Source organism: Teleopsis dalmanni, chromosome 1 (assembly GCF_002237135.1).
Source record: "Teleopsis dalmanni isolate 2A chromosome 1, ASM223713v2, whole genome shotgun sequence".
Classification (NCBI taxonomy): domain Eukaryota; kingdom Metazoa; phylum Arthropoda; class Insecta; order Diptera; family Diopsidae; genus Teleopsis; species Teleopsis dalmanni.
The window spans coordinates 5,805,358-5,828,581 of NC_051846.1; the positions used below are offsets into that span (position 1 = coordinate 5,805,358).

Genomic DNA, 23,224 nt, shown 5'->3' on the forward strand with positions numbered 1-23,224 from the left:
TGTAAATTGTGTGCTTTTTTCGCACAGTAATTACACGACAATTATTTTTAATGCAGTGTTAAGCCCTTTGGAGACTTAATTTAAGCTTAACATTTAAATTATATAAGTTCGTGTTATATTTAGTTATGAATGTAACAGCTTACATTGTTCAGTTCAGTTTGGAGTTTGTGCATAAAAACATGAATTTGGTCGGTGATATAAAAAGTATTCGTCGTTTTTTGATACATTTTTTTGAAAATTTTCTTCATAGAAAAAACTTTTGATAAAGTTTATATTGGCCATTATTTTTTATGACCTACTGCAATTTTTTGGATAAATTATAAATGAATTTTAATCAAGTATATGTCGGCCCTTATTATTCATGAATTTTAGCATTCTTTGGGGAGTTTTATAATTCTATCGGTCTAGAAATTTTGAGGTTTAATGGCAAAAAACTTAATCCAGTGATTTTCAAGTGGTTTTTAGTCTATAGAAATCGAAGCTTAACCAAGCTGGTCTTTAGTCAGTTAACTTTTTACCATTAAGAGAGTTCTGTAGAGACCGAAGCTTAACCAAGTGATTTTCAGCTGGTCTTTAGTCGGTTAATTTTTTGGCATTAAGAGAATTCTGTAGTGACCAAAGCTAATGGTAGTCAGATTATGAAAGGTTCAGTTATACAATGACTGCATCAAAACATGTCATCTGAATTCCGTCAATTTACTTCTACATCTTTGTGATGTGTGTAATCCGGCATTAGTATAATGGAACACAGTTTTTTTTCTGTTGGTTAATTGTGGTCGATTTTCCTTGATTGTTTCATTCAACCAGTCAAGTTGTGAACAATAGCAGACCAAATAAACTATTGTATCAAGATAGAGGCTCGTAATAGATAATTCCCTTTCGGTCCAACCAAACACTTAGTATAACCTTGTTTATTGCCAAACTAGCTTTGAATTCGTTTGTGTAGGGTAACAGGCTTTAGAACATGATCGGTTGCATTTGATATTCTCCTATTTAATCCTATCTATTTATTTATATTAAGTAATGATTTACTTTAAAAGCAGTTCGATTTCGCTGGCCTTTCAATAGCCTTAATGGTAATTCAGTCAATCAAAATTTTTGGTGTTAATAAATGTAGTGCTGAAATATCGAGTATCCTGCTTTTTTCAAAACGATTCCAAACTGTCATGTGGCTAATATTTAGTGCCTCTGCGATTTCCTGGTAGCTTGCTGTTTTGCTCAATTTTATTATAATACTTATACAGGGTTTAAAAATGTCTAATATCCAAACTTAATATTTGATTTAGACCTTTTGTCATGCATACAATTAATTTGAACTTTTTTGACACGATCTCGCCAATTTGACAAATTTCAAAATCAGCCTTAGTCTTCAAGTCGTGTTTATATATACATCCTGATTATAGAAATATCAATGCCCTAATATAAAAATTACTTACATTTTTCCTAAAATGGAAAATTTTAAACAAGTTAAAATATATCTCTGCGTTTGGAACCTGTTTAAAAACTAAACTATTTCAATTTCCAATAACAATATTATTGTATTAATCGTAATGTAGATAAAATATGCCCTAGAGCTGAGATTAAAATACATATCTATAGTATCTAACGCATTCTTGGAATGAATATGTTTTTATCAAGTACGCATATTCTGTAATGTAATCAATTTTTTGGATCACAGTAATTGATTATTCTTAAGAAGGTGTTTAATCGCAAGTACATATCAAGATAATATTAAATAATAAAATATTAAAAATAAATTTCTTAATTTTATTGTAATTACCATTGGGTTTTTAATTAATTTATGAATGAAAAATGAATAATAATTTCTCATAAAATTGCTATTTAATTTTAACAAAGTACTAGTACTTGTGTATAGTAACCACTATAAATGTGGTTGTTATATACAATGTATTTAATTTGTTTAGGCATACAATAAATATTTATATACATATATATATTTATATTATATATCATTAATAAATATAAGCAAAAATTATTAGTTTAATTCGTTAAAAATAACACAAGGAAATCCTTATAAATATTAAAAAAAAACAAAAATTTGTTAATTCTCTTTTCATTACTTGTTATACAATAGTTTTGTGCCAAATTTTAATTTTTTTATAAAAATTATTTTTTTTGTTTTATAATAAAGAGTTCATTTAATACTTATTTAATTTTAAATCTTAGCCAATTCGACTTTTTGTGCGGTATAAAATATTTCAGTCATATTAGTGCGTTTATATACTTATTTATTTATTTATAATCACATATAAGATATAAGAATAAGAAATTAAAGAGTTATTAATATAAAAGTATATATTTTGCTTACATTCATACATATACATGTATATATATACAGCAGTATAGCAATATAAGTAGTAGGATTTATGAGAATAAATTCCTTTTCAAAAAACAAAAATCGGGTTTGTTACAGGTAGTATATATTTTCACAAGTATCTAGAAGTAATTTTACAAACTATTTTAATATTCAGTATATTCCATTAGCGTTTTTTCGATTATACACTTTAAAAATTAAAAAATTTTCTGGTTAGAATCATTTTGATCCATAAGAAAAAGAGTCTAAGATAATACTGATCTCTATCTGTTGATTCATTTTATAGTTTTATTGCAGGTCAATACCTTTTTTTCGTTAATAAATCATATAGTACACAAATATTTTGTGATCTGAAAATTTATACGAAATAATTACAAGTATAATATCACTTTAGGAGTTCCCTTTCTTGAGGATCTTAATCAACTACAAGACCTGACATTAAATAGCTTTGTCAAAGGTTCTAGGTGATTTTAAACCCTGAGTTTTCAACTTATACAGTAAAAAAAGGGCCAATAGGCCTAAATGAATCTACTAGGGATCGCCGGTATAAATTAACCTAACCTATACATAATTATAGGTTATATATAATTATATATAAAACAACATTAAGAATAAAGGTATGACAATAGTCGCGTCGTGAATTATATATATGTGTCATAAATATATTAAAATAAATAATTATTAAAAATATTTGTTGAAAAATTATCTACATTAAATTATTTTTTAATATTTTTAGTGCTATTACCTAGCACTATCTGCTTGTCTTACATGATGGAAATTTTTCATTCATATAGCGCTAATAGTGATACCTCAGTAATTTTTATTCTTTTTGTGCTGTTATTTGGCTGTTGTACAATCGTACAATATATACAGATATATTTCAGATATATATAAGTTGAACACTGACTACATGCGTGACTAAAATAAAAAAAATTTAATCTCGAATTAAATATAATTAGCTTCATATATTAGAACTGTTGTTTTCATTTAATCATAAAAATTTTCTTACTTTAATTCTTCATTGTATCAAGAGTATTTTTAATGTCTTGCTTAATCGCTTAGTATGTAATGCGGATGGTTTTTGCTCAACAGAGTTTTTAAACTGTTAATAAATTAGATACATTATCCCCAGCTAAAGAAAGCAACAACAACTTAATAACAAACTATAGATTTAATTGTTACATACATTATAATACATATGTTATATACGTAATATATAATTGTATAAAATTACAGTTATATCAAAGGAAAACTTTATTTTTGATTAAAAAGTCTTTTAAGATATTTAAAGAATCATATTAAAAATAATAATAATATCAGTCAGTGTTAATTACTATATACATAACTTTTTCTCAAAGCTCTCAGATTACTCTTCTTGCATCAATTGTGAGGTGGAATTATTTAAAATAGATCAAACTCAAGATGGCTGAATTGAATTAAGTATAATGCCGGCTGTAGTATACCAAAGATCAAAATATCTTCAATTCTATCAAAAGCAATGTGAAACAAATAAATTTCATTTTAATAGTTGAGAAAATATTTAATTTGAAAATATAAAAGCAGTGCTGAAATATATCACATGTGCCGCATACCAATTTTTTGTTTTTTTTTTGGTTTTGCGGTTGTTGATTTCATTGAAAATTCTCTCAAAAATAATTTAAAAATTAATTTTTGCATAAAAAGTGGCAACAATGAAAAAAAACAAAACTTAATAGCATTAAAAAAAATTAATAAAATCAAAATCAAATAGCAAAATAATTTTTATTGAGTATGAAAATGGAGTGATAAATCAGGGTTCGAGGAGGGGAAAAATATTGTTTTTGCGAAAATTTATATAAATATGGCACACGTAATAAAAAGTGTTATGAAATCACGAGAAAAAATTAAAAAATTATTAAAAATAAAAGAAAAGTTATATCACAGAAAATAATATATGATAACAGTATATATTTCCTTCTAGTTCTGTTCTAGTAATATTAAGAAAACAACAATAGTATAGTACAGTATTTGGTGGACTCGAAAGTTAGCTGTTCATTACATTGCTTCCATTAAAGAACTATTGTATCCCACCCTATTTATAATTTTCGAAGATTTTCTTCCGAATTTCTGCAAAAGTTCTACGCTTTTCCAGATGATTGTTTATGCACTCTAAATCGTGGACGAATTCTTTGTGGAAAGCTCTGTTCCAATATTATATAAGAGCAGAACATTCCCCAAGAATATGTAACATGTTTTGTGTAACGTGTGTTTTGTCTATATTTAGTTTCCATCTATCGGTGCTCGAAGAACCAGAATAACAGTATTCTACAAATACAAATACAAAACCCAATAGTTGTTTTCAAAATCCACTGATAATGGGAATCTTCTTGATTTTTAGTAATATTAACGGAACCACAAAAACAGTTCTCTACTAATTAAACTAATAGATAATTTAAAATCCTAGTGATAGCACTGTGCGCTATTAAATTTTCTTTTTTAATTTTTCATTGATGTTGTTAATATGGAATTGCTAAGCTTAAATCTGGGTCTTTGGCAAAAACTGGTTAAAGTTTATAAAATGAGATTTTAAATAAAAAATTCATATTTTAAGAGATATGAATTTCATATCTTCAGTATACTTGATCCGAATAAACATTATTGTCTACATATATTTTTTTGAATGCTCCGTTCTTCCTTTTTTAAACATTTCTTGTATTGATTTTTTTCTACAAGTTCATTAAAATAAAATTCTGTCTTTCAGAGGGAAGGAAGGAAATTTGAAGACGGATATGTAAAGTAAAGATGTTTATCTATTCATTCGTGGCAAGCTTATTAAAAACACGAAATTCTTTTCTTCGAGTTTTTTGAAACCTTAATTTTTCAACTTTAAAGTGTTATAGCAAAAAACCCAGATGTTCAAGAGACAAACTGTCTACAAATTTAACGCACGCAAATTAACCGGGAACCGTTGAAAAGTCAAAAAAGAAAAAATATGACTACATTTTTATTACACAGGTGTAAAAGACATTTGTCGGTATCCGACACATGTAGATGTCACTTTCAGAATTCTTTGGAAAAAGTTCTATTTTTGTTCTTATATAGTAAAACCTTCTTTTCTCGTGCTTCCTTTACCGCTCTTATTATAGAAGTTACGGAAAGTCAAAGTTATGAGAAAAAGAACAATCAAGGGTTCTATGACTATTCCGATTTGGCTTCCAGAAGAAACTTCTGGAAACACTTCAGAAAGACTTCTTTGACAGTTTGTTGGATTTTGCTTTAGTAAGAGGAAGGTCTATAAATTTACCTAAATTTTATAGGATGAATTTAGTTAACACTTCTAAGATTTTCTTTTAGGTCTTTTTAGGAATGTGGTAGTAAAACGGCAGCTAATCCCTTATAATGGGAAGAGAAAGAATACTTTATGAATTGCCATTACAACCACTCAACCTATCAGCTAAACTCCTTTTCTATATAAAAACAGATTTTTTATTAAAGTATGAAATATATTTATATTTATTTAAATATATATATTTATTATTTATATATGAAATATAAATATATTTTATTTATACAAAATATTATCAAAGACCTTAACTGTTTATCTACGACTTAAGGTGGTTCTAAACAACCCTGTATTAGTTTGCATAAACACTCGCTAAGCCCCTGCCATATTCCAATATTTCTCAAGATTGTTTTGCTAATTAAAAATAATAAACGAAAATAAACAACAACAACAACAACATGAACAAGAACAGCTAGAACACATGAGTAAGGCGAAAGCGAATTTCCATGGAAATATTCTATACGCTGACTGATTAGCTATGTATAAGCAATTCTGTTGGTGTGTTGTTGTTGCTTTGCGAGTCAATAACATATAAAAGCAGCGCTGCCGCTGTTAACGAAATGCATTAACAGCAGCGCTGCTTCGTGGCGTGTAGAGCAGTGCACACTTGTAACATTGCATAACCGATAAAAAATATTATTATTATTAATTCTCAACCATTTTTATTATGCAATGTCAATAGCATTACAAATAAAAATTAATAAAAAATAAAATTGAAAAAAATCGTTGTAAATTGCAATAAAAAGATTAGCAGTGAATTTTGTTGCAAATATTGCATAATTAAGAAAAATGCATTTAAAGCGAAAGTAAACATTAAGTAAACGTAACTAAATTTCGCCTGCAGCTGTCGTAATAATTATCTCAGCGCTTAGAAATCAATTACGACCTCATATCGCACCTCTACGGCCTAGAGGACAGGGCATTTGCACTGCAATATGCAATTTAAAACTTCATGTAATATTTATTTAGTTTTTTTTTTATTAACTTATTTGCTTTAACTGATAAGCAATGTAAATGTTTAATTCCTAAATGAAAGCGATATTATCTTTTCACATGTAATATTTAACATTTGAACTGGGAAAGTTTCTACAGAAGAATTCTCATACTTTCAGAATTCACATGGCACTTTTATTCTTCTTTACTTTCATTGAAAATTATTTTATTTTTCCCATGCTTTCTGTAATTGCCAATATATTGTCACTGCTGTCATTGTTATTGGTTTTAGTGCTGTTCTAATGCACGATTACCCACGGTGCCCGAATTGATCCGAACTGTGTACCGACTCTTTAAAGAGTAATCTACGGATTTACGACTTTAGTGCACCTTGTAACTGGTATCAATTCACTTTAGTGGTGGAAAGTACTCGGTGACTCATTTGAACTGCAAACAACTTCAAACCGCTATAAGTGATAGTCTCAAATTATACATATTTCTAACAACAGTTAATTTAATTTGTAGTACCATTCGCAACTCAGTTTTTTAGAATGGCTTATAATAAGAATTGTTCAGGCTATAGGATATAGTGTGATTGTAGTATATTCGAATAAAGCAGCACAAGTGGGGCTATTATTCGAAACTACAAACACCCCAATGTGAATAAATCATTTACATTTTAAACCATCACGCGTTATAATGAAGTAGGCAGCATTGTAACATCGTGAGATAATATCCAAAATATAATAGAAACATAAACCTCAAGAAAGTTGAGATTGAGAAACATAGATTTAGATTAGTTTTTCGTATCTCTTTTTGTGGTGTGCCCTACTCAAGACTTTAACCTTACTCTTACTAAGGAGCTATCGAAATGATAACATATTTATTCCTTTGCGTACTACGAAAGACGAACTGTATCCTTTAGATTTCTCATCTTCATCTTTGTTCGTGCGAAAAATAAAGTTCATAAAGTTGTTATTTCTAATTACTCTTCGAATTATCCCCGTGGGATGCACGTCTCGCATTGTGTAACATCTCCTTGGGTTTAGTTGGGAGTTTGAAATAATATATGGTTCTGGGGTTAAGCCTTTAAGATGAGTTTGCGACAAATTCCCTATGAGTCTATTGTGTTATGATAGGGCTATTGTTGTAATATGTTCCATCTCTAAGTAACATGGTTTTTATAGCGTTTTTCTTGGTACATGTATTTCTGATTCAATAGCTACCAGAATTATTTAATCATATTTTCTTTAAAAATGTTGTAAGGTATTCTAAAATAAATATATCAGACAATAAATATGTTGTCTAATATTTTGATATCAGTTTTAAATAGTTCGAAATAGGTCTACGAAAAAAGTTTTTCTCGGATTGGAATTATTTTTAAATTAGTGCTAGAAACTGTTTTAATATTGCGATGTTCGAGGAGTCTGAGTTCATTTGAACTCAAGCACTTGGATCAATGTTTCAATGATTGAAGATGTTCAAGACATTCGATTTGAATAGCAAATCGGTTTTATGTTTAATTGACATTTCGTTTTGTCTTTAATAGACATATATCAGCAAATACTTTTACATTATCTCTTATATTATATTTGATTATATTTGAACTGCTTGCTTTGCTCGAGCCTCTTCGAAAATTGTTGTGTTCAGAGCTTATATATGAAGTTCTTCGAGATTTATTTGATAACACTATCTGTTAACTACTTAAGTATCATACAGATCTAACCTAACCTAGCTAATGATCTGTGTACGGAAGTCAATTTTTTTTATTTATCAATAGTTTAAATGTAAATTATAAATTCTCCATTAAGTATTTAATTTAATGCTTTCAATTAATGTCTGTAGATTTATTTTGTGGGAGAGGTTCGCTGGAGTAGTTTTTATATAAGTAAATATTTTGCTTATGAAAATTATTTCAGTCTGATTTCTAGTGATTTTAATAGGAATTCATAGTGAATCATACTAAAAACAGTAAATGATTTTTTTCTATTTTCATGGCTGTTAATGGCAGAGCGGCTCGTAAGTCGTTACGTAGTGAATGTCACGTTGTTCACATTTTGTATTTGTTGTTGGCGTAGCGATGAACTAGTCAGTCGTCTGTGTCATTCACTGCTTTGGTTCTGTACACTTCCTCAGTAAATTTGTTGCAATCGTAGAACGTTCCTAGCAGTGCTTTCTAGATATTGTAGATATTTCGTCTAAATATAAGAACATTTTTATTTTTGTTTTTAATTTTATTTTATTAATTAAAATTTTTTGCTTTTTATATCATCACGAATATATAATCAATTATATAATTAAGTAAAAATATATTAAAAAATAAAAAACATATAAATAAATACAAAACTAAGAGAATGAAGTGTCATACTAGATAAAAATATAAAGAACTGTTATATAAAAAATTAAAAATAAAATATTTATTTAAGATATAAATTTAAATATAACAGATGATATGGCTACTGACGCTTTTAGTGACATAGATTTTAGTTTCTAACCAAAAATAAATTTTATGAAACTAGAAAATAAAAAAAAAAAACAAGCAGCTTTTTTGTTTTCAAATAAAATAATTGATCAAAATTTCAGAAACTTGTTTGTATTTTATACCCCGGCAAAAAAAAAAAAAAAACAGAAGTCAAGATAAAAAAATGGATTGTTTACATAACAAAAACCCAAACTAAAATAACTAAAATAACAACAACAACTACAACAACTACAAGTTAGCCGTGGCGTTGTTATTTAACAAACAAAAATTAAAAATTAAAAAAAAAAAAAAATCAGATACGTAAGTTTAGAACCGAAAACGTGCACGTTGCGTCAAAACAAATTGTTTTTGTTCTGTCGTTGGTTGGTTCCGCTCAGTTGGCTTATTCCGTTCTGTGAGATACATTTTACCATATAACTTACTAAGTTTGTTTTCTTTTCACCTGTGAATTTCAGAATTTCAGAATTTCTGAATTACTGAATTTCTGAAATATTTGAATTTAGAAGAGCAAAGGTTTGCGTTCATAAATTCTCTTCAAACAAACACATTTACGAGACCGCGAATATACACATTCGCGATAGCAGAAGTACGAGTATCTCAACTTAATTGCATGTTTGTTAGCACAGAAAAATATTAGTTCTACGAGCCATTCGCTTTTGATGAGTGATTCTGATTGTGATTCATTAAAATTCTATTTAATGTTTGTTATATAATCAGTTTGATTAGAGTTCATTGTTTGGAGAGGAAAGAAACATATCACATAGACATCATGGAACAAACGAATTATGAGGAATTCGAAGCCATAGCGGATATGCGGATTTGGTTTTATTAAGCGGATGTGACTTTCTTAATTAAATAAAAAAAATTGAATTTTATCATTTATCTTGCATACAAAGAAATAATTTGGAAAATGGATTTTTTTCTAATTTTATGAATTAATTGTTCATGTTTTATTGTTACGGAAAAGTTGTATTTATATAAAACGATTTTTATTTCTCGTACTATTTGCTGAGTTTTAATATATGCACAATATTTGTCATTTAATTGTACTTTTTTGGATACATGGGATAATGGGAAGTTCTTTAATAATAAATGCAGTATGTTTCTACAAGACCTACAAAAGATATATAAAAAATCTAAGAAAACTATTAAGAATTTGAGTTTTTTTAAGGTATCGTCATACGAATCTCAAACAAGAAACAGTTTCAAAAACCTTTGATGAATAGGATTTTCCAGAAAAATAACCAAATCCTTATAAAAAAAATTAATTCTATATCATATCAGTATCTGAAATAGAAGTACTTCACAATATTTGCTGTCTCACCTACAACTGCACGAGTCTCAAACAAAAAACAGTTCCAAAAACCTTTCAGATGAATTGGATTTTCCAGAAAAATAACCAAATCCTTAAAAAAAAAGTTAATTCTATACCATATCGGTTTCTGAAATAGAAGTACTTCACAATATTTGCTGTCTCACATACAACTGCACGAATCTCAAACAAAAAACAGATCTAAAAACCTTACAGATGAATAGGGTTCTCCAGAAAAATGATCGAAAGCTTGTAAAAAAATTAAATTTGCACTATATCAGTTTCTGAAATAGAAGTGCTTCACAATGAAATAGAAGTAAACTATTCTTTACGAAAACAAATAAACAACCTGTTGATAACGGATATTAACTGATAACTGGATATGAGAATAAAATGGTGTACTATAAAAGCCCTTTTACACTAATAGATCAGTTCATACCTACAACTTTTATAATACCCTGATCTATTTAAACTCAAATATATTTTAGATATCATATTTAAACATATTTAATGGGCTAAGTATCGATGTATGACTAGTGCTTTTTCGATACAACATTTAAGATATACTCTCAATATCTTAAATGTTGTATCGAAAAAGCCTTTAACTGCAGGTTTCCCAACTTTTTTTGTGTTTAAATACAGATATTCTGTATCTCGATAAATATTAAACCTCATTTTCCCTCTCTCTTTCGCTTTTCCCTCTTTTTTGTCTCTTAGATTAAGGAATCACCTCATGTAGTCCAAAGTAAATCCAAAGGATATTCACGCAATTGCAATAAACCTGATAAGTATAATGCCGCAATGCTTTCTTTTATGAACTGATCGAATATATTATAACATATATTCCAATTTTGGATATATATTATAAATTCATTCTTTCGATACAATTTTTTTTGAAAAATACTTTAGAATACTATACTATTTTCTAGTATATAATTTATTATATATATCTATCTTTATATATATATATTATATAATTTATAATAGTAACGCTATACTATATAATAAGATCATTACTTTGGGAAATCTTCTTATTCCTCTTAAAGTTGTTCTATTGGTATATGTGTTGGAAGCTCAATCCGTGTTGGAAGCTCAATTTTTGGAAGTAAGAACTGTGATCACTTGGATGATCCAATATAATAAGTAATTAGAGTACTATATCTAAAGTTGATATTATTTTTTAAGCCGTGAATAATAAACTAATGCCATTTCATGTTCATATATTGACTCATGTTCTTACATATTATTTCTAGCTAAGTGTTTTAATCTAATTCTCTATTTATAAATGTAAATTATTTTATTTTATGCATTTCTTACCTAATTGAAGTTCATATAATATCTACACTTACTTCTTGACCTACAAATGTGATCTATATTTGTATATTTAACTCAGAACAATTGACACTTGCGTTGTCAGTTGTTTCATATTACTTATACTTTCGCTGACTAAAAGGTTTATGTATTACGGAAATGAATTACTAAATAATTAGCTTTGTTAAGCGTTCTATTTATTAAATATTGTATATATTTGTGAAATGTTATATGCACAAAAAGTGCTAAATATTGTATTAAGAGTTTGGATTCTATTTAGGTTTATAGGTCATATGTTTACTAAATATAATACTGGTGCTATAAGCTAATATGTTATCTCAGTTTATGGGTTCATAAAAAGATGATATAGTCATTGTTGTTTTTTATAGCTGTATGTATCAATTTGAGGTCTGTTGTTGGATAAAACCAATTCCTTGACGTTTCAATGGAATTTAAAATTCTTAATATAGTTGTTCAGTTCCGTTTTCATCCACAAAATACTTAGTCACAGAGATGATAGAATTTAAGTTATATATCTGTCTATTTAATTTTTTAGATGTATTGAAGCAGTTATTTAATACAGGTTTGGTTTATTTAAAAGGTTCGATAGTAGTTTTTAGTACTTAATACTAGTGAGCCGATTTACACTATCATGAACGTAACATGAACATAAACTTGAAAACCGGTTACTTATAGATGAGAGAGGGAAGAGAGTGTGATGATGATAGTGTATAGGCCCAGTAGTTAGATTTTGATAGAAATAAAGTCAACTCCGGTAAAAATAGTTGAAAAATTTTTGGTACATTTATATATAATTTATTACAACTGTTTATTTTTTTCCACTTACAATTAAGTAAAAAGCGTAATATCAGGTTTTTTATGCACTCACCTAAGCATTTATTTAATACCGGGTAAGGTAACAGCTTGAAGTATTTAATTTTATGTAAAATTCGATTAAACCTCATGAACATCAAACTCTGTATACTGCTTATTTTATATAATAATTGAGTAGTTTGTAACATAGAATAGTCAATAATTTTATGTTGACTCGAGACAGGGTCTTTCGTTATAAAATGACTTAAATGGCCTATTTTTAGTATTAGTATTTGTTTTTTTTATTATATATAATTTTTTTTTATTAAATTTTTTTTTATTATTTAACTTTTTTTTTTCTCAGTCTTATAACGATTTTATTGTGCTAATAAGAAACGATCTTTGTGTGAATATTATTATTATTATTAAAGAGTAGACGTGAAAATTGCCCAACAGCCGGTACTGCGGCCAGAAGGGACCTATTGTACCAGTTTCACTATTGATTAAACAAAGTCCCTTAAAGCTTTGTGAATAAAGTCTGGAACTAAATCTAGGGAAGAGTTCTTAATCTGTTTTGGTGACAGAAATTCTTTATGAAACAGGTTTCTTCAGTGCGTTATTAAAGCTGGGCAGTCACAAAGAATGTGCATAGTCGTTTCCTCATCTTCAAGGCATTATCTGCTTTCCGAGTTAGCAGATCATTGTAGTTTATGAAGGTGATATTTCAGACCATAATGACCTGTAATGAAACCCGTTATTAACCTTAAATTACATTTTGAGAATTTAAGAATGTCTTTGTAGGAGTACAGTGCTTTGCTTTGTCTGAGTCCTGGAAAGTTTACCCAGTACTCCAACCGCATATGATTTTCCATTTCCTTGATAATCTGTTTTGGACTGGCCCAGTTTATTCCACAAAAGGGTTGAGGGCCTATAAAAGCAGTTTTTGATGCAGTTCTGGCTAGCTCATCAGCTTTTTCATTTCCCAAAACTCCTCTGTGGCCCGGAACCCAGTAAAGGACCTGTTTTGATTTGAAAGTCCAAGAAAAAAGAGCTTTAAGAGCAGCCTGGCTGTCAGATTAAATAACAAATTTCGAGCCAGAAGATTTTTTGATTAAATTGGATGTGTGAATAAGAAACTGCTCTAAAAACGAATATAGTAAATGTCTAATATAACGCAAACCAAATTTAACGAATGTTCAACCTAATGAAGATCACATCTTCGTAATGAATATTCCATATAAAGATGGCATAATTCTTTATATAAAAATAAAATATAAAATATAAAAAATATTACGAAGGGTGCACTTGAAAGAGGAAATCTCCAAAAATACCCCACAATAACGCTGTCAATCATTATAGGTTTCTATATATTGTTCTCTGATCTGTACACGTTACTTTTGATACTTATTTCCTTTTAAAAGTAATGATTTCGGTACTCATTAATGCGTTCAAATTAAATTATTTAAATTTACTGTTATAATATTTGTTAACTACTGAATTTATAAACAAATTCACACTGTCCAGTGTTAATGTTTTTATTATTATTAAAATTACTAATACTAACTTTGAACTGATAAAAAAGTATGCGTGATTCAGAAATTGAACTGAAGTTCAAGGTTAATTACTGTTAACCAATGACAAGCAATTAGATATAAAATAATGGGAAAATAAAAAAAAAGTAAATAAATAAAATTTTCTAAAGTAATTTTTTTTCTAAAGTAATTTTTTTTCCAAAGTATTTTTTTTTGTCTAAAGTAATTTCATTTTATTTGGAGTTGTGGAAAAAGAATTGATTCCCAACGTACGTACCTATTACAGATAAAAACGTTTACAGACAAACAGATAACGTTGATGTTATGGAAAAGAGTAACATTGGAATTTTGTGTGGAACAGCAAATATTTACTGTAATTATGTTAAACGCTATGTAAAGTGTTGGGTAACAAACAGCGTAACAGAGCGTTTTACATAATCACAAATGATTTAATTTTGATGTTAGTTGTGTTGTGTAATAGATTTGTATAATTATGAGGGTTTGAAGGTGTAACATTTTTGCACTTCAACGATAAATAGTTGGGTTTTGTTTTGTGTTATAGAATATTTGACAGCAAACTTGAAGTGGTGGTGTCTTTAGTCCACTTAATATGTGACTGCGGCAAAGGTTTTTAAGATTTAAATAGCAATCGAATCTGTTTGAGTTTTTAATGGAGAAGAAATTACGCGAAGCAGGTCACGTCTCTTCAAACCAAAAAATTGAAATTGAAAAAGTCCAAATTCAACAGTTTTGTATTTTTATTTATTTTTTTTTCCAATAATAATTTTATAACTGCTGATTTTGATTTGATTTTATTGCACACTCTCTCATTTGGCTTTGCTTTTAATAAACCCCTAAGAGTTGGGTTTTTCAGTGTAATTGCTTTGCAAGAGCACAAAATAATATAGGAAAGAGTCTGTTATGTATCTGTGAGATACTTTTGCTCACACAATCTATAAAAATGTTTGATAACTGCTGACGCTGTTGCTCCGGCTCTCACCGCAAAAACAATACAAACACAAACGCAAAATAATGAACTCAACAACTCAACAACTCAACAAAATTCCTATCAAAGTAGAAAAAAATGATTTTAATATTACGTAAATTCTTTTCTGTTTCCAAACATTTCAGATTTGAAATTCACAACTGAAGTCGTCGTCGTCGTCGTTTAACAGTCGAACTTTAAAATTGGATGGAGCGGTACGTGTCAACTGACTGCGGCGCATAAACAGCACCACCAGCAATAAATTGTGTATCAACAAAGAAAATTAAATTAATTCAAGTGATTTGATAATGATAATGAAAAAATTTTTTTTGAATTTATTTAAAAGAGAATTAAGTTTTTAATGTAAAAAAAAATAAAATAAAATTTTTTTTTTACAAAATAATTAAATTTAGCACAATTGAAGGAAGCGTGATTAACGCTAATTTTAAATTTCATTTGAAAAGTGTCGCGTGCGAGCCATAAAAATAGCCGAAAGTGAAAAATATGTGAAAAAACGCGCCGTCACAAGAAGCAGCAGAACGAAAAAGAAAATTGCTTTACAAAAAAGAAAATAAATTTATTTCAAAAAAAAATTTATTAACAAAAAAATAAATTTGTGTAAAAAAAATTTAAATTTCTTTAAAAAAAAAATCAAATATATTTAAAAAAGCAACAAATTTAGCTAAAAAAAAAATTTGAAGTGAAAAATCGTGAAAAATTAGCTAAGAAAAATTCACACACAAAAAATAAAAAAATTAATTTGTTTATAATCATGTGTATTTATTGTATATAAAAAAGAAATCAAATATATTAGAAGATTTATTGTTTTATGAAAGAGTGCGAAAAATAAATAAATTTTAAAAACGTGTAAGGATATATAATGTTAAAAAGTGCTACCGAACGATTTCAAATCAAAAAGAAAAGAAAACGCAACCAACAGAAAAATAAAATATTAATTAATAAAACTTATTTAAATAAAAAAACACCAAACACAACAGCAATAACAGCAACAAAAGTTTCAGCATTGTTAACCTCAGCAACAGCAACAACGGCAACATTAACAATAGGAAAAAATCAACAACAGAGGCAGCAACAAACAAAGCAAAACGTTGCTACCGTGCAAATTGCCGCAAATCTTGAGGAAAAACAAATTCTTAATAAATTTCAATATAAAAATTATTTCTCACTGAGTTCGTTGCTGCCTACGACAATTTTGGGTGAGGACTGTGATTGCATCACAGACGATTGTTGCGTTTGTGACTGCGATTTGAAGTGTGAGTGTCGTTTTGATTGTGAGTGTGACGACTTACCCAAAGCTAAAAAAACCGAAAAGAACAATAACTGCAACAGCAACAGCAACAGCAACAACAAAAACAATAGCAGCGGCGGCAGCAATTGCTGTTTACGTGACCAACAGCACGTTACTAATTCGATTGCTGCTGCAGCTAAAAGTATAATGCCACTATCACAGGGCTTTAACGCCAAGGGTGTGCTAGCCACCAAACGTGCACACAAGACAACCAAAGTCTATAATAATCGTGATGAAGCGAAACGTAAACCCAGCGAGAATTTATGGTACGACAATCACAGTAGAAGCAGCAACAACAACAACAACAACAGTAGCAACAGCAACAATAATTTATATGCATATGTCATACCACAAAAGCGTATGATAAATCAGTTGCAGCAACAATTATACAATAATGGCAACAATTTGAAAAGTCAAAGCAATGCAGAGTTTTCCTTTCTAATAGCTGAGTCCTTAGCAAGTTTTGGACAATTACAGGAAGCTTTTGATATATATGCCTGCATAGCTAGAGAGCAGTGTGTGCCCTTGCAGCGATTGAATAAGTTGGCAAATTGTCTTATAGTGTATATGCGTAGGTTAAGTTATAAGCAAAATGAAAATATAGCACTAACAGTGAATAGTAAATTTCAAACCAACAATTTAAGAAATGAAAATGATTTTGATTATGCTCTAATAACAAATTCAAAGTTAAAATATAACAGACAACAACAACAACAACGTACTTGGTCACATTCTTACGTCAATAATAGTAGTAGTACCGATTCCACAAACCCCACGGGACATATGCTAGGTATGAATTTAAGTTTACATGCACCTACACGAGAACTACGCGTACCAAGTCCTGAAATGTCCGATGATTATGATCCACTCTTATGCCCACTATGTCGTGACATCTTACGCTGTCCAGTTACCACGAATTGCGGGCACACATTTTGTCGTCAGTGTTGTGAAACGATTACCATGTGTAATATATGCCAAATTAAATTTCCACGCACTAGTCTTGATGACTTTGTTCCAGATTCAAATGTTGTCAGACATTATAATAATGAACAATTGTTCAATATTAATTCCCCGCGCACATATTCAAGACCTACTGCAACAACAAGCACGACCAATAGTAGTAATATCACAACATTTTACAACACTAATTCTAATACGAATGTGTTAGGCAGTGTTGTAAGTGACAATAGCAACAATGCACTGTGTAGTGTTAGCACACGCAACGCGCTTAATTATTCTACAAGTGGAGCAACAACAACAGCAACAACAGCCATAACAACAATGCCACAAACAACAACAAGACTGTGTCTGAGTACTACAACGCCTATAACAGTAACAACAACAACTGTTGCTTCAACCACAGCAACAGCAACAACAACAATGGCATCGACCTCAGCTGCGTCAGCAACGACTACAATTGGCGGCAATAATAAGCACAGCGGTATAAGCAGCAGCACAGCGGCTGTTGATAGCTTGAAATTTATGCCGGACGTGCAAGTGCAACGTCTAGTCGAAAAGTGGTGGGGTGCCGATGTGCAAGCAAAAAAAATCAATGAAACAGCGGCGAGCTATATGCATTCCAATCGGCTCGATGAGGCGCTGAAGAACTGTAATGCGAGCTTAGAAAAATGTAAGTCATTTTATTATTTAATATATATAAAATAATTAATATGTTATAAAGTAAACTAAATTTTATGAAAGTATAAAACGAAAATATTAAATAATTATTAGTATAATAATATATTATTATATTTTATGCTTGTTCTTATAAAAATTTATAGTCTTTATAAGTTAAAAACATGCCATAAAACTTTACATAGGGACTTTCAAACAATTTTGTACTGTACACCAAATCCTCCTCTTCCTCCCACTAGTCGGAAAATGTAATAAAATTGTATCTCTGACGCACACGTACGCTGTTTCGCTTTTTATTGCTGTTGTCATGAAAGACGTTTGTCGTATATACATACGCACACAAACAAGAAGACATACAGACAGACGGACAGACAGTCAGTCAAGCAAATTCAGCAACAAGTAAAATTAACTTAACTTTTGTTAAGTTGTCCTTCATTGAAAAGCTTTTAAGGCAACAAAGTAAAGTGGCAAATTTTTTTTTTTGTTTGTTTGTTTTCCATAACTTTTTTTTCTTCTTTTCTTTTTGTATCTTTATGTTATTTTCTGTATTTTTATTTTTTTTTTCAAGCTCTTTGAACTTCAAAGCGCTTATATACTATGCGTTTGTTGTTGGTTTAACAAATTTTAATGCCAATGAATGCATACGTAGCACACGGGGGGAGAGAGTAGTTCTAAACGTTTTATAAGTTCAAATTATTGCTGTGTAATTGAAAATGACATTCTTTTTATTTATTCAAAGGTTTTCAATGTTTGCTTCAATCATTTGATATACCCGTGTCCTATTCTGTTATGTTCTTTCTGTACTGTTATGTTCTGTTCTGTACAAAGCTCTGCTGTATTTTTGCGCAGCAGAGCAGAAACTCTTAAGGACGCCATTAGCTATAACAAACGTACACACCTGTTTACACAGAAACACACACACACATTTTCATATATATGTATATCAGTCACCTGGTGGTTATGCCTGCTTGAGTGCTGTTATTTGGCAACTCATAACCTGTGCCGCCTAAGCTGAAGGCATTGGAGTCGTTCATTGCAGTAGCAAGCAAATTTCGTATAAAATTCAAATACTTACAGTCCCCAAATGGGTCAAGGACTTCAGTGTTGTTTGGTGGTGTTATTTTATGTTTTGTTGCATGTTGTATGGGTTTTTGTGGCTTTATCGTAAATACTGAAAAAAATAAAATATTTCGAAAATAAGTCTTTTAAATTTATACTTATTGTATGGTCCAATGGTTAGTGTCAAAACATTTTCAAAACCCAAAAAAAAAAAAATAGCACAAAAATATTTAATGCTTGTTTTTATAAACAAATATAAATAAAATTTAGTTCCAGTTTCTTTCTAAGTTTATTTATTACTTTAAATAAAGTTTTTTTTATAGTATCATTTTTAAAAACTTGTAAAAACTATTAAAATCAAAACAGATTTTTTCCGAACAAAATTATGTGTTGGATATAAATCGGGTAGTAATAAGGCCTATTTATTTTATGTGGTTACCTACGTCAACATCACGGTATTCTCAACACACGTATCAAGATAGTTAAATGTTTGAATATAATTTCCCCGTTTTAACGGAGTGAGGTTTTTTAAAACTTTAGATGGACTTAGGTTCCTGTTGAATTAAAGCAACTTAATTCAACAGGATTAAGGCTTTTCACCCATATTGAGTGAAAGCATATTGCCAATTCTCTTTTTGCGTTACTTGTAGTATTAACCATTGCTACCACGAATTTTTTCCTATGGCGCTAACCCAGTGTTTAGCATAACTGAAGTTGTGAGCAATTGGATCTCGCATTACCGGATTTCATCTGTGGTAGGATGTGGTTAGCCTATTGCGCTAAAATAATAAAAATATTCTGTGCTTGATCGGAACCTCAAACTGTTGTAGAAGTGCCACTGTTAACATTATATTGAGAAATCGTATCAAGTCCGATCGCCCCATTTCTCTTATTTAATCCAATGGACTCGATTAATATCGCAAATACCTTTTCATAATTTAAGTTGAATTGCTTAAATCGTTTTCTTCCCTTTGTTTGTCTGTTTATGCCTCTGTCTTCTTATCTGTCACTTTGTATTCTGTCTTTTAGTTTAAATGTTGATGATATTCTAACAAAAGTTTGTTTCGGAACTTTTTCTATATATGGGTAGGTAAAGTATATTACGTGTGAATGTAAATGCTATTATGCAGACCTCATATAATTCTTTAAATTCTGATTGATTGAAATTTTAAAAACAAGTAGTATAATATTAAAGTCTAGATAAAATGTGTAGGCATCACTGTTAAATGATAATAATATACAAGTTTAATATATTTCATAACTTTATGATATGTATATAAATATTTTGCCAGTTTATGAATATTTTTCTCTGATTTTAGTTTGTGATTATCTGTACAAAAATTTTCCATTTGATTTGCCCTTTCTAATTGATTAGAGACGATAACTAACGTTTTCGCTTGTGCAATATACTATAGTTGTTGTCAACATACTGCTTTAGAGGTTTCAGTAAAAGAGTTGTTATTTAGTTGCATAGTTTCTAGCAATAAATGCACCAATTGTCGTTTAACATTATTACACGACAAATCTGTAAAATCAATTATGCTACAAATTTAATAACATTGTATCTAACTATGATATCATAAATTCCATCAGACTAAGACCATATGTATCTGTAAAAAATTTTAAGATTAATATCATTGGTATATAAATTAATAATGTATTCTTAAGCTGATAAGTCAGCATGAAAAGCAACTATGACATTTCATTAAGAAAAAAAAAATTCTCACACAATAAAAAAACTGTATAAAAAACCATAATTCTTTCAGTGCCAATAACAAAAACATTTCCTACAAGAGCACAACATTAATCATTTAAACTTCGAGATTATTTCTTAATCCCTGTTAAGTCACTAAAAGAAAAATCCGAGCGACAATCTGTCAGCATTATTCTGTTAAAGTCAACAACATAATCATTATGATGATTTGTTTTCATAAATAGTAAAATAGTTTTAATGTAGTTTTAATGCTTCGAGTTCGTCATCATTATTGTAGTTGTGATATTTTACATTATTTTATCAAGTTGAGATATTTTTTATCTTGCATGTGCTGGCTCGTCTGCCCGCTGCCCGCTGCCTTCTCTATTGTCATTTTGACATTTCAGTAACATTGCATAATCACTTAGTGTTTATACGAGTATCTACAAACTGCCAGTAACAAGAAAATAGTTATAAAATATTTATGACACGATTAAAAAAAAAATAAAAAGAATTATCGTGCAGATATTTTAAGTCCCTCTGAACGTTTGTGCACTATTTGAGCTCATATTTTCAACAGTTTTGACATTTGAGTTGATGGAAAATCAAATTGTGACGGAAAGAAAACCGTACGCTTAAGGCTTTCATATCTGATGTCACTGGCAGTGCGTCGTGAAAAGTGCGGTAGTCACAACTTAAATTTTATTTTTATTTTCATTTTTTATCAGCGTTTAATTTATATTCTCATGTTTTTTTTGTTTTCCGCTTTATTTTTGCTTTGATAAGTGCGGTAATTTAAGTATTTTAAACTAATAACAACAGCGGTCAAAATTGTTATAGTTTAAAAAAAAAAATTCATATAATAAAAATTATTACTTAATTATATTTATCAGCGAAACGTGATTGATACTTTCGATAATGTGTTATTGACTTAATAAAAATAGTCACAGTCATAAAAACCAAAATTACTTAAACATTACGCATGCCATTGATAAGATTTCACAGTGCGTAAGTTTTCTAAAAAACTATGAAATACAAATTAAGTTTGAATCTATTTTATTTTTAAGTAATTAAAAATCCCTTAAAATATATTTTCATATATATTACTTATTCCCTTCGCTTTGTCATATCCGTACAAACTATTAGGATAAGAACCCGAAAAGGTCTACTATTCTGTGGTGTTTCTTCGCAATGCAGTTTTATGTCATTCAAAACCATTCTCACTCCATTGTCCTTTGAATGGCATTTCTATAATGTTTATGACCTTCTCGCCATATGGTTTTCGTCTTATATCTTCATGTGGCTCCTGTCGCAATATGACTTGCGTCTCGTGTCATTACATGGCTCATTTCACAATATGTTTTCAGTTTCGTCATATTAAGTGAGGCGCTGCTTCTTTATATCCTTTAAAACTGTGCTCATTCGGGTTGCTTGTAGTGGACTTATATTATTGGCGGCTCATCTCACCATATAATTTCGTCTTGTCTCGCTATGAGGTTCATTTTACAAAAAGACCTTCGTTCTTCTTATTATGTGACCACGTAATCCTAATCGTTTTTTTTGTAACTCGTCAGTGATAGAAGTAACTTTCGTTGCATTTCTTAAATAAACGCAATTTTTAATCAAATTACTTTCGTCATTATTAATAGTGATTGGATACGGGTCTCTTTCAACAATGTAGTTTTCTTTAAAAACAGCGAACAGTAACGGGCATTGCTCCAAAAATGCAGTCAGTTCGGTATATATGTATACCGATTAGATGGGGATTTCTTTGATAAGGTAGCTTTTATTTAAGTAAGTTATCTTCATAGGTGGGTATGTCACACGGACAAAGACTCCTTCTTAAAACTGTAGTCAGTTCCTTAGTTATATATGTCGACCAAATATGAGCTGTAACTTTATTTAATCAAATTATCTTTGTAGTTATGCAGAAAAGATATGGGTTCCTTTTTAAAAGTACATTCAGAAATGAAAAATTCTTGAACATTTACTTTCGTACGGCATATCATTGATTAGACGAGGTCTATGCACTATAGATTCGGGGTCTTTTGACAAGTATCTGTTATGCCACATATGTGTATTACAAAAATTGCAAAATAAGATTAATTTAAATTTAATTTTTATCCGTTCATTAAAAATTTATTGTAATCATAGAAACAATGATATTATAGTTCGTAATAGAAGTATTCTTAAACTCCTTCGTGAATGTCACAGCGATTCAACTTTTGAATTACTTATATACACTCACTATTTCTTAAATAAGGTGAATATTTATTCATCATTATGAGACACAACAGCCTCATTAATAAGTATTTAACATTGTTTGATACTATTTAATGATTCTTCTGAGAGAGCATTCTTCCATATACTTTACATGCATTTCAGAAATGTTAAGCATTACCTTAACAATTCAAGAGTAAAGACGTCCGGAGTTAAGTTTTTTACTTTTATATTCCTAGCAGAAAACTACTGCAAACAGCAACCGCAAAAGCATCCACAATTC

General features: G+C 29.4%; 1 protein-coding gene across 2 annotated transcripts in view; it reads left to right on the top strand.

Moving 5' to 3' along the window:
* Positions 1–16,001: 16,001 nt before the first annotated feature.
* Positions 16,002–23,224, top strand: part of LOC119667196 (LON peptidase N-terminal domain and RING finger protein 1) — a 70,951-nt gene continuing 63,728 nt past the window's right edge. For both annotated transcript variants that reach the window (XR_005251415.1, XM_038076488.1), the window contains exon 1: positions 16,002–17,964. Coding sequence is in view for 1 of the 2 variants with exons in the window: in XM_038076488.1 (XP_037932416.1) it covers positions 16,482–17,964 (1,483 nt within the window). In the remaining variant the exon portion in view is untranslated. The remainder of the gene's footprint in view (positions 17,965–23,224) is intronic.